The 12,784-nt window shown below is 40.6% G+C and overlaps 1 protein-coding gene across 1 annotated transcript in view; it reads right to left on the bottom strand.

Annotated features, from left to right (window-relative positions):
- Positions 1 to 11,357, bottom strand: part of PREX2 (phosphatidylinositol-3,4,5-trisphosphate dependent Rac exchange factor 2) — a 228,740-nt gene extending 217,383 nt beyond the window's left edge. The window contains exon 1 of the mRNA XM_054590233.1: positions 10,921 to 11,357. Coding sequence (XP_054446208.1) covers positions 10,921 to 11,064 — 144 coding nt within the window. The 5' untranslated portion in view covers positions 11,065 to 11,357. The remainder of the gene's footprint in view (positions 1 to 10,920) is intronic.
- Between the last annotated feature and the right edge of the window lie 1,427 nt (positions 11,358 to 12,784).

Here is a 12,784-nt window from a genome sequence, read left to right as displayed (position 1 = left end):
GGACCACCTAGAGAAACTACATCAGGTACTGATGCCTGGCTATCTCTCCTACAGACTGAGATTTACTTGGTACGAGGGTCAGGAGACCGGGGCGGGGTGGGGGGTAGGCGGCGGTAGTGCAATTGATAGAAGGAACTAGAGTCTCTGAAGGACCTGATGGAGCTGACCTGCGTAAGCTCCTGGTTACTCTCCTGGAACACTGTTTGGCAATCAGATCAAAAAAATGGAATAACCAGAGCTCTAAGAAAGAATACAAAAAAAAAAGAAAAGCAATGTTGATTACCTTGATTACGCACTGCTTTCATATTCTGAAACAATCCTCCTGTGTCATTTAAACTACTGATACTTGGTTTCAGTGAAAGCAGGTAAATAAATATGCTTATAAATATACATAATAAACACAAGAATTCTGGTCTTCAAAAGAAAGAATATATAAGTACAGATAAAAAATATTGCAGTTTCTCTAAAGAAAAAAAACTAAAGTATATCAATAGCAAAAACAAGAGAGTGTGGTTTTAGCTTAATCCAGGGAAATCACTGGTAAACTAGAGAAGATTCATTAAAGAAAAAATAAAAATAAATTTAAAATATTAAGACTATTCAGTTAGACAAGGCAAAAGTAGAAAAAATATATTAAAGTTTGTCACATCATTAATAATTTGCATAAGTCAATGAGAATTTGGAAGCAAAACATGAAATCTCATGAAGGTGACTTTAGGACAGAGTTAAATAAATACTGACTTATCTTACAGGCCCATTTCTGACAGGTTACAAGTTAGACTGCTTTAATTAGGAAATAAACTCCGTTTTGTTGTTCTGTCATCCTCAACATATGACTTCTGTTTCATGGTCCCAAATGGCTGGCCCATCACCTGCCATCACAACCGCACACCAGCCAGGGAGAAGGGAGAAGGTGTATGCTCCTTTGTTATAAGAACGCACCTTAATTACTTCTGCTCATCCCACTGTCTAGAACCTATAAATATGCCCAAACCTAACTGCAAGGGAGTCCAGGAAACATGATCTTAAGCTGGATAATCATGTAATGAGCTAAACTTTTATAACTGCAGACGGAAAAGAATATTGGATATTGGGGGCAATTAGAAGTCTCTGCCAAGGGTCTCATTATTAAGAGGTACAAAAAACTTGAGATAAAATTGTGTCTAGAATGTTCAATTGTGTCTATAAAATTATGTCTAGAATATGTCATCAAATGTAAAATGTGTAAATACTAGACTATTTCTATATAAAATAGTCAAATACATTAAAGTTATACAAAGTCAAACACAACCGAGATGTACAGTATACAAAAAAATGAAAGTCCTCTTTCCTCTCATAGTTTTACCTCTGGGAAAACAATGAATTATTAAAATAATCTTGGAATATGTGGGTATGGGACTAACATTTAGGTGAAATAATGCCTTTCCACAGCTCCTCCCCTAGTGATATTCACAGAAATAAAACTTTGGAAAAGGAGATGTCATTTCTGGAATCCTAAGATTTCTTTCTTTGGGGCAAATAAGAAGAAACTAGAATCCAAGGGAGCAAAGCCAAGTGGAGGCATTTCAAAGCATCAAAGGAAAACATCAGTATTACTTGCACAATCACTAAAAATGTGTCACCATCTATAAAGTTTCTCCTTCTGGCCAGAAGACAATTTAAAGAGATAATTAAAGTAACAACAATGGCAAAGCAAAGCCAAATATAGCTATCAACCCTTATTTGACTGTCTCAGAAAACAAAGCTTTCAGGTGAATAAACATGTTTACCCATTCATATTCTGTATTGCAATATTTTTGCTACAAACCTAGAGAATATTTTTCTATCACTATTCTAAATTTAAGCAGCTGGAGTCATTTCTTAAGTATTATACCATTTAACCTTTTCAAATGAAGGGCCTGTCTTTTAATGGAAAATATTCATTTTGCATTAATGACAGAATACAATGTCCTTAGCTTAGATATTCTCCCACAAAACAGATCCTTTTTTGTACATTATACTTAGCTATATAGCAAAGCTAGAATACAACAAATTCATTCAATGAACCAAAGTCTGAAATCATCTACACTGACTAGATGTGTTTAAAAATCATTATCTTAACTTAATGTATCAATTTTCTTAAAATTAAAATCATTGAATTCCTGGATCAAATGAAATAGTTCATAAAGATGGGAAAAAATAGAAAAAAAATTTTTATTAGATATCAGGATTTGACTAATTATGTTTAATACTATTGGAAAAGTGACCCAACCATACTTTAAACAAAGAAAAATTTACTAAGGATGTCTTTCCTGTATTTTTGACTATTTATATAATGTCATAAATCAAAAATCTTGATTTTAATACAAGTAAGGTGATTTTGATAAGAATTTTAAAAATCCATCTACTATGAAAAGTAAATATTATACATAAGATTTTCAAAGACTTAATGCAAACAAAAAGATCTAATTTTAGGTCAAACTGATTGTACTCAAAATAAACATAAGTTTATTAAGAATTAAAATATAATACCAGAAAAAGAGTAAAAGAACACTCAACAGAATGCTGTTAAAAGACCAGCACTGAGAAAAATATAATCACATCAAACCATTTTCAGATAAATCAATGTTTCTTTTTAAAAAGTATGTACAATGTTTGCTCTATGCATTAAATGTAATATAAAAATTCTGCAAAATTTGTATCATGGTTTAAAAATGATTACATCATTATTTCCAAGGTTTGAACCTAGTCATAATAAATGTAATATATCAGGAAAGCTTACTTCTCTGTTTTGACTTTTAAATTTATGCTGCATTTAAGAAAGTCACATTGAAAAGAAATAATTATACAAAGATAGATATCCAACAAACCTCAGATGTCTATGTTCAATTCCCTTTACTATTCCTGAAAGTGTATGTTCCACAATCTTTATTACTGTTTTTAGGGCACTTTACTCTTAACCAAAACAAACAATAAAACACGAAGCAGAAAATGAGGAAAACAAGAGGTCAGCTCCACAGAGAAATAAAGGCCACCAGGTAGAAACCTCCAACTTCCCTCTCCCCTAATGTGACCCTTGGCCTTACACCCTTTCCTCCTCCCAGAGAAAAGCATCCCTCCTGTAGCTCCAAAACCACCCTCCCTGCATTCCTGAAGGCCCCTCTGGCCTCCTCAGGACCTTTATTTATCTGTTAAACTCTCTTGCATGCTTCTAGGATTGGAAAAGAAAGGGGTCAGGAGGAGGCTAGGCAGCCTGAGTAACCTCCAGACTCAGTCTGTGAGACAGGACGGAGGAGAGAGGGGTAAACTCAGAGGTCGAGAAGGGCAAAAGAAAGAAACCGCTTACTACCTACCAGGACTTTACCTATAGGAGCTGACTAGAACTTCAGGCCAGCCCTGTGAGATATCACATCTGTCTTCCAAATATGAAGCTAGGCATAAAGAGGCTATGGAATTTGCCCCAACTCACACAGTTTGTATATGTCATGCCAGGACTTTAACCCAAATCATCCGATTCCCTGAACCCATGCTCTCTACCATGCGCTTCCCCACTGTCCCAGTGCAGAAGGCAGAGCGTTGGTGAGTGTTCACAAGGAGGTGCACGGGCCATCCCCACAGTTCCACAAGCTCTAGACCAGAGAAGCAGCAAGCAGAACTTTTAAAATATACAAGAGACAGCTTGCTCAGTCTCAGTTCTGCAATGCCATTTTGCTGTGGGTATGTTCCATGGCACAATGGCTCAGTGAATCTTGCCATGGTTTGCCAGAAAAGGCACCTGACTTCCACCATACTCCTTAGTTCCCTTTTTATCATTTCCTTCTCCTTGGCTAAACACATCTTCCTCAAACATCCTGGACAAAACTGTCCCCTTACAATACTAGCCTATTTCTTCCCTTGCATTTACCACCCAGCTCCTTGAATAGTCTCTCCACCTTCTCCACCCCCTCAGCTTTCACTCACGCCTCTCCCCTCATTCTTGGTCAGGCTTCTGCTCACACCCACTACTGAAGCCAAACCCCAAAGATGCTCTTATTGCCAAGTCTTCCATTTTTACACTACCTACTTCTCTAAAATTGACACTTCAAAGAAAACTTTCTTCCGGGAAGAAGTCCTTCCTTGTCTGTGAAGAGATCATTATATCCTGGTTGCCTGTTTCAACCTTTGATAGCCCAGTCCAAGCCACCAGAGCACTCTCCTCTTCCTCTAACCTTCCAACATCAGCTCTCCAACGTACTACCCTTGGTTTGTATGTTTTCCTCCTCAAATTGTTCCCCTTGTGACATCTGACCCACTCAATAGCTTAAACAGAGATGGCTAGTTAATGTCTAGATCTCCGACTGTTGCCCAAATTCTTTCCTAAGTTTTATCTACTTTCAAAAATCAGCAGACTTCGCAGCTCATAGCATCCAAAACCAAATTCACTTTTCTCCTCCTCCCAGTGCGGTCCTGTCCCCCGCATTCCATTTCTCGTTAACGACACTACCCATCTTATGTTCAAACTAGACACCTGCACGCCACCCTCTGTTCTCCATTCTTCTTACCTTCACTTCTGAGTGACCATGAATACTAAAGTTCCTACCCAAGAAACGCCTTCTACTTGTTGGGTGTTTGCTTTTTTGTGGTTTGATTTGGTATCTTCTTGATTGCTTCTACCTTAAACCAGCCATTTCGCTTTTGTTACCTGGACCATCACAATGGCAGAAATTCCTAATGGGTAACCAGATTCCAGCCTTTGTTCCTCAGAACTGTGGACATAATTATCTTGCTAAGAAACAAAGCTAATCTCAGTAGGTACTATTTTTCCATTAACATCGTCAATCATAATAAGATATACTTAAGCAAATGAAACCATAGACTAAAGACACATGCCTCTGTGTAGGGAATAGGCTCTGACCATATGATTAATACTTCAAAAATCAGAATTAAAAAGGCATCCTAGTTAGTTCATGGTATATTTAGGCAGCTTCCTGATGCCATCCTCATGTATATACTTCAGGCTAATGACTACAAAACAGAGAACCCAGTTTAATCAGTCCCAGGAGTAGTGCCCAGCCCAGGGGAACCAAATAGAAGCTACTCGAGGGCTAAAGATAAAAACAGGACAGAGTCTGCAGACCCTGTGAGCAAAATCACTTTGGTAAGAGAAGAAATCTGCATTATACAAGCGAGGTTATGTTTGTTTCATGTTGTTTCTAGGATTATTGGCCTATCTCTTCTTTTAGTAAATAATAATATTTTTTGAAGGCATAACCTGACCCAGATTAAGAGGAGCAAGGACAGGTCTTCTCTGTGTGCTTGGGTAGATTGTTGAAGAGGCAGCACAGGCTGAGGGCCAGTGAGGTGGCGGAAACAGGGCGTGAGGAAGGAATCTGAAGGTGACACCCTGAGATCCAGATTTAGGTACTCTTGGCCTAGCAACTTCTTCCCACACAATACCCCTTTCCAGTGTCAACCGTGGCAATTTAAATTCTTAAACTTTTTATTATGTTTAAAAAAAAAAAAAAAAAGAGCAAGCATGCCCTTACAATTGATATCCCCTTGCCTTTTGCTGAAGTCATAATTTTAAAGAATGAAATCCTACTCAAACCAGAATAAACTTACCTCATGTGCTGTCAACAACCAAAAAGCTTGCGGAACTTTTGATCTCCCTTAATGAAGGGTATTTCAATACTTACTGCATGCCAGGTCATGCCAGCACTGCCAGCATGCCATACCAAGGTCACACTGAACATGCTACTTTTGGGGGATAGGTAATTCTCTCCCAAGTCTGGCACATTCTTCCTCAGCCTTCAAGAACCAGCTTTATTATCACCTCTTCCCCCATATTTTCCCTTGATCCCAGATTGAAGAAGCATCTCGATATACTAAGAGTTGGGGCTTCAACATGAATCGGGGTGGGGAGGCACAATACACAGCCAATAACATAAGCCTTAACGTAATGTGTTGAATCAATTAATCTTTGCCTGGAAAAGTTAGATCATGACTGAAAGAAGTTGTTTTCAGATTCATTCAAACTGTTTTGTTTGCTTTTGCTGTATTTCCCTGTTTGTTTTCTTGAGCACCTGTTATTTATAAAGCACTGCATTTAGGCCAAGAAAAGCATACATAGGAAGTGAATGCACCATCCTTATTCTCTTGGAGTTTACCATCTAGTTAAGTGGTTTTTCTCAGGTTTAGCAAAAACACAAATCCAAAGAAGGTGGGGCTATGCTAGAAGCCAGGGTGGAGACCCTGAATCTACAGAATTCAGCTCCCCAGGACCCTTTGTGAGGGCCCCCGAAGCCAAAACACAGAAGCCTGGAGCTCTAGGACGCACCATTTGGAAGAGCTAAGAGGCACATATATTAGACTAAATAAGACAATAAATATGCGGTTGTTTAGGGTAAATTGTGAAGCACCATACTAACTAGAGTTGTTACATAGATGTAAAGTGTTCTCACTGACTTCAAGTCCACGGCGCACGCGCCGAACAGCATGGGGAGGAGCGCCCCAGCAGGAGGCAACACAGGGGAGGAAGCAAGGAAGAGGTGCAGAGACACAGCAGAAAGGTAGAGGGGAATATAACAGAGACAAAAAAACATCCACTAAGGATGACCAGCATGTGTGGCTCTGTATGACAACTGCAGCATCAGAGGAAATGACAGTGACTATTTATAGAGCCCTCCTGTGGGCCAGATTCTGGGCTCAGCCAAATGCATACATCATCTCAGCCTCATAGCAACCTGGAGACATTTACTGTTTCCCCATTTTACAGATGAGGAAAATGGGGCTTGAAAAGTCTGGGCATGTGTCCAAAATTAGTTTGAACTTTCTGACGTCAAAGCTTGGTCAGACAACAAATTTCAGTATCTTTAGTTTATGGTAAGACACACACTTTGTCTTAAAGTGCCTACAGTGTTCTGATTTGCCAGGAACAATCTGTTTCCCATTGTCATTATTAACAGCACTCTCACTCTCAAAAGTGCCCCCGCTTAGACAAAAAGGCCTATGGTCATCCTGCCTCAATGCCGCTTGCTACATACAGTGAAACATGTCTACGCAATTTTCCAGGCCCAAGGCACAACACAAACGGGAGGCCTTCTGTTCAAAAAGCAGAGGAAAAAAGTGCTCTTCAAAGTGCTGAAATATGAAGTTTGTTCTTTCTTTTGCGTATCCACTCTGCTCACAATCCACTGCCCCACTGGACTTCACTTGCAAAAGACAAGCTCAAAGACAGAATCAGCAAGAAATTTCAAGACCACGATGGCAGAGCATGACACCCAGCTCAAGGTCCTTCTGAGTCTTAAGCCCTACACGACTGCTATGAAGTGGGCCCCATGAGGGTGGCCCTGATCTGCCCTTTTTCCGTCCACTCCAATGGGTCTGTGACACCCTCGTGACCTTAGCAGACCCTGAGACTAGAGGGCAGACAGGAAGCTGACTGCAGCCTACTTTTGTCCAGATTTTGGACACTAAATGCTATATCCATGATAGCATTTATTTAGAAAAAATGTTCTCGGGTATTTCTGAAGCACAAAATTTCATTTCCCAAGCAAAACAAGAACCTATGACATATTCAAGCAAATTCAGTCACTCTCCACCATTTTATTTTTGGCCAAAAAATAATGAATCTAGATAATATAATTTATCCATTGTCTCCAATGAAAATTTAGAACATAATGACTTGAAATAATAGTGTGTTACAAAGTCTCTATATCCCAATGCCTGATTTAAATCATGTTTCTCTTTTAAATGCAGACACAATATTTAATTTAAAATATTTTGTTATAAAAATATATGTATGAGCTTCAGTAATTTCCACTCTCTATACAGACCAAATGGAAGAAAAACAAACCAGAAATGTAAGGATGATTAAGAAATTGTCCTTAAAAATGGGTGAGAATTGAGAAGATGGGTCAATTTGCTTATTCATTCATTCATTCATTCATTCATTCATTCATTCAAACAGCATGTACTGAGTACCTACAATGTCTCAAGCACCTCACAAAATTCTGGGGAAACACAGATGACTAAAATGTAGCCCTCAAGAAGCTCACATTCTAGTAGAATGAGACAAAGGTAAACAAATAACTGCATAAGTTTTGTTTGGTGCTAAGGAAGAAGTAACTGCAGGGAAGAGCAGGTACACAGCAGTGAGCACTCTCACCTTCGGGGGATGCAGCAGGGAGAGAGGGTTCAGGAAAGGTTTCTGCAGGACTTGAACTGAGCCTTGAAAGCCCAGGAGGAATCCTGCAGGTAACTAAGGGCTTTGGGAGGAGCAAAAAGGAGTCCTGAGAAAGCATGGCTCCCTCGGGAGGAGAGAGCCACTGTAAATGACAGCGGCAAACTTAAAGGACAGTCCCTTGTTCAATCAACAGGGGGGTTTCTGGGTGGCAACTAGGGAGAGAGTGCATATAGACTGAGTCTGTATATAGAGAAAAAGGCCATGTTCGTGAACTGTCTGGGGAAGAGGGTGGGAAAAAGTGCTCTCTCCTTCAGTGGTGAAGGTTGGAAAAGGGAAGAGAAAGGAATCAAAAGTACAAGATCTTAGTAAGAAAAGTTATCCCCTCAGGCCATACGATCATTTAATCAAGAGCAATAATACCTTTGTGTTGACTTATTTATAGGCCCACAAGTAAAAATATGTTCTTGGTAAAACTGTTTTCTATTTCTTTGTCATAAAGATAAGTGTTACCTTTCATTCATGTTTACGGCTTGAGGCAATGTCAGAAATCTAAGTGACTACAATAAATATTTAAATTTGACTTAAGAATGCAGTCTCAAATTTTTGCAACAAATTTACCACAGTACTTATTTAATACTACTGCTAATTTTTTAAAATAACTTTTATTGTTTGTCTACATTGCTAATTATTCCATTAGGATGGACTTCTAGAAGATGAATTACCAGGCCACAGGGTTTAAATATTTTTAAAGCTCTTGGTACATATTAGCTTAGGCTAAAATTAAAACTCGATTGACTACATCACCTGAAGGCGAACAAATACAATACATGGAAATTAAATGTTGCTATAAATAACACTCAAAAAAGAAAATTTAATAGTGTATATAAGTAGATTTTAGGGTCTGAATAGTTATAAAACTATACAGAAGTAAGGTAAACCTTTGTTAAGGATGACTTTCAAGACAGCAGGTATGTTTGTGTGTGTGTGCACGCACACGCACGCCCACATATGCACACAAACAGTGGACAAAAGAAAAGGAAAAGTCCATAATTTCTGAATCAGATGAGAAGAATGAAATTATAAGATGATCCACTTGTAAACAGGAAAATACAATTTAATTTATGCCTCCCATAATCTCTTACCTAGCTCTATATAGCAATGAATTTGCAGCTTTAATAACCAGGTGTTAACATTAGAGGGGAAAAAATGATATTTTAAATAAAGATCAACTTGGTTTTTAAGGTAGGTTAGGTTAGCTATTTTTTTAAATTAGGACTCTGCACAGTATCTTTTTCATAAACTTTAGAAATGACTAACGAAATTTAAAAAGTGACTCAGATTTTTATAAGTGAAAGGACTTTGTTACCACCAAAGTTTCATGAAAGTCATATTTGAGGTTATTAAAAGTCAAATCTCCTGTAAAAACACGCTTTCTTTGACATCGTTGCATGGAAGTGTACAATTCTATTTATTACCAATTACCAGTATATTCTCAAATATCCATATATTTCTAAAGAATGTGGTCCCCCGGGGCTCAAGTAGATTAATTCTAACTTGAGAAATTAACCAGAAGCCAATCTGTGCATCTTAAATCCCTTGAGACACTGCTCTTTCTTTTTTGCCATAGCTAAGAATTTAATTTCCTCTATTATAATCATAAGCAGAAAGTTTACATCTTTCAGAAAACCGAGCAGGTAGTTTGGCCTATGGGACATTTTCCTTTGGACCAGGGGTTACCCAACAGGGTGGTGGAAGAGGAAGGTTAGAAGATTCGGGAGAGACTGCAAGGGCTGCAGTTCCTGAGACTGAATGGTGCTCTCCTGGGCACCTGGGGGGAGAGCAGCCAATCCTCAAACTCTTTGTCTTTGCAGCAGTTGAGAAGAAAACACTCCACTTCTGAGTGGTATCTCAGAAGTTTCTTTCACTCAATTTTGCCCCTCCTGGTCCTACAATGAATGAACCGTTTACAAAGGCAACTTCCAATGAGCCAAGCTGAAACTTTGAAACAAAGTTCCTGCCAGTTCTAGGAAATCTTGAAGTTGTTTGACAAGAGTTTTATTATGAGCCTCTCCTGAGCTCAGTGGTTACAGGGGACCCAGGACCAGAGCGGGGACTGATTTAAACCAGAGGTGGGGGAGGAGACTGTAGGACTAGGATGGGGTAACCACTACATGTGGCTTTAATATCAAACAGCTGCTAGAGATCATAACCCTACTGCTCTTTCTGTGCCTACCCTCCATCAGAATCCTGCTTCAAAGATTATTCTAACTAAAGGGACTTCACTGCCATGGAATCTGAATAATGAACTCAGGCTCTAGAAGAATCAAGAAATTTTTTTATTTATTTTTTTTTTTTACTAAATGTATTTAAATGATTTTAATCAGCAAGCCAAAGTCCTAACACAAAATCCCCAGGGGAGAAAGAAAAAGGGGGGTGGAGGGAGATGCACAGTGCAAACGAGCAGGCCAGACGAGGTCGGGGGAGGGGGTGGGGAGGTGCTGGGGGCTAAAGAGTTAGTAAAGATGGGGACCGCCGGGATTCCCTGAACAGGCGCCTTCTCCCTTTCCAGCTAACTTTTCAAACTAACAGCTCTCCGAGGCCCTGGCAACTCCGTGCCTCCCCAGGCATTAAAATTCCCCCGCGGGGGTCAACGCACCCGCGAACACGGTGTCCGAACACGGATCCAGGTGCCTGCGATGCCGGGACCCGTCCCTATCCCCGCGCAGACAATGCCGCCCGCGCCCCGCCACCCCGCAGCGTCACCCCGGGACACCCACCGACACCAGGAACTCCAGCGTTCCCACATAGTCCCGCTCGGTCTTCTGGAGCTCGCTGAGCACGCACACGCGCAGGCGAAGCTGCTTCTCCAGGTCCTTGGAGCTCTCGCCGGCGCGGCCGTCCGCACGGCTCTCGTCGCTCATGGTGGTCGGTGGGACACCGGGCTGGCGACCGTGCTGCGCGCTGTCGCGATCCGCGCAGCGGGAAAGGAAAGTTGATGCCTCCGCAAAGTCCGAGGAGGAACGGGCGACTTTACATGCTCAGTAGAGGCTGGGGCTGGGGCTCGGGGACCAGCGGGGGCGCTCGCTGGAACTCCGGCGCGGGAAGCGCGGGACACTGCGGAGGAAACTCCCGGGAGATGGGGCTCAGGCCAGGGACCTGCGCTCCTGGCCCCGCCGCTCCGGCCTCACACGGCCCCGGCTGGAGGGGAGGCGGCTCTGGCAGCCACAGCGGTGACTTGGACATTAATCAAATGCTTTGTATCCATGTGACTCCGACCCTTTACCCTTCGCCAAATCTCAGGAAAAAGGAAACACAACCCTGGGGAAGTGTGTTGCGTGCCAGCTAACTAAACACACACACACACGCACACACACAGAGTCAGCACTTGAGATGGAGCAAGTGGGAGATTCCCAAACCTAGGAGGACATACTCCAAGATACAGCTCCAGGGTTGCCCCTGCGTCTCCCGCCTATTGTTTAGCTTTAATGTGTTTTGTACAAACCCTGAAGGCAGAGAAACAAGTCCCCACGCTTACATAACTGGATGGGAACAAAAACAACCATGGTATTGACCCTCCCGTCTTTGAAAAAAAAAAAAACATTGATTTTTTTTTTTCGTTTTATTAAGGCACAAAATAGGTTTGCTCTTAACCGCTTCCCCCCAACCGAGAATATTCCACAGGGCTGATACCCTCCTGCTTGCTCTGGGAGAGTCAATTAGCATAATAAATAGAGACACTATGGGAAAGTGACCGCCCTGGCCTATACAATAAGCTCCAGATACAATAAGCATCACCACTGCACTGTGCTCTTTTGAAGGGAGACCCTTAGCAAGTCTAACTTTTTTTCAACGCCTAGATAGTATGTAAACCCAACCTGAGGCAAGAATATTTGTGCCAGTTTTGTTTCTAAGAGCTGCTATAATTTAAGACAGTGTCACTAATTAAAAAGACAAAGCTGTTATTGAATGCTCATCAAAAAATAGAGACAGCTTCTCAGGATTTGAAAATGTAGAGAAACATAGAGCATGTCTTAATTTTAATGTTTATGTTTATTGCCTTTTCTCACTTGAAACAGCTCCAGGACCTAATGAGCACTGAATATTTCCAATTAACTTAACAAGCAAGCAAAAACAACCCATACATATTTTGTCTTGATATTATTCGTGTGATAGTATCTTGGTACTGTTTTTCAGTCATTTTTTTCCTACTTACAACTTTAAACAGTCTGCAATAATGACATTTAAATAAACTGAAGAGTGACTTGTTTTAGTGCAAGAAAGTAGCACGATAATTTGCTCCAATAGTTGAAAACATGAGCAAAACTCTAAAAAATAAAGGTGATTTCCTATTATTGCCATTAAAATAATTATCAGTTTTCAAGATGAGGTCTTTTGAGAGCACAGTTTGTGATGAATCGCTATCCCCCTCTGTCACACTGAAACGAACAGAGACTGTCCTTTTCTTGTTATCTTAAGGATTCAGTTTGAATGATGTGTGAGGAGCCCATGGACAAGATGTGATTTTCCTCTCTCTTTTGCACATGGCTATTTAGAGGTAGCCACGAGCAAAGGACAAATAAGTAAATGGCTTCACACCCTGTGGCAGAAGAACAAAGGACAAGGCACATGAAAGAGTAGACC

The sequence above is a fragment of the Pteronotus mesoamericanus genome, unplaced genomic scaffold, assembly GCF_021234165.1.
Source record: "Pteronotus mesoamericanus isolate MK-2021 breed Mesoamerican mustached bat unplaced genomic scaffold, CSHL_Meso_final scaffold_174, whole genome shotgun sequence".
Lineage (NCBI taxonomy): Eukaryota > Metazoa > Chordata > Mammalia > Chiroptera > Mormoopidae > Pteronotus > Pteronotus mesoamericanus.
Note: the sequence above shows the minus strand (reverse complement) of the source record. Positions and strands in the feature narration are given on the sequence as shown.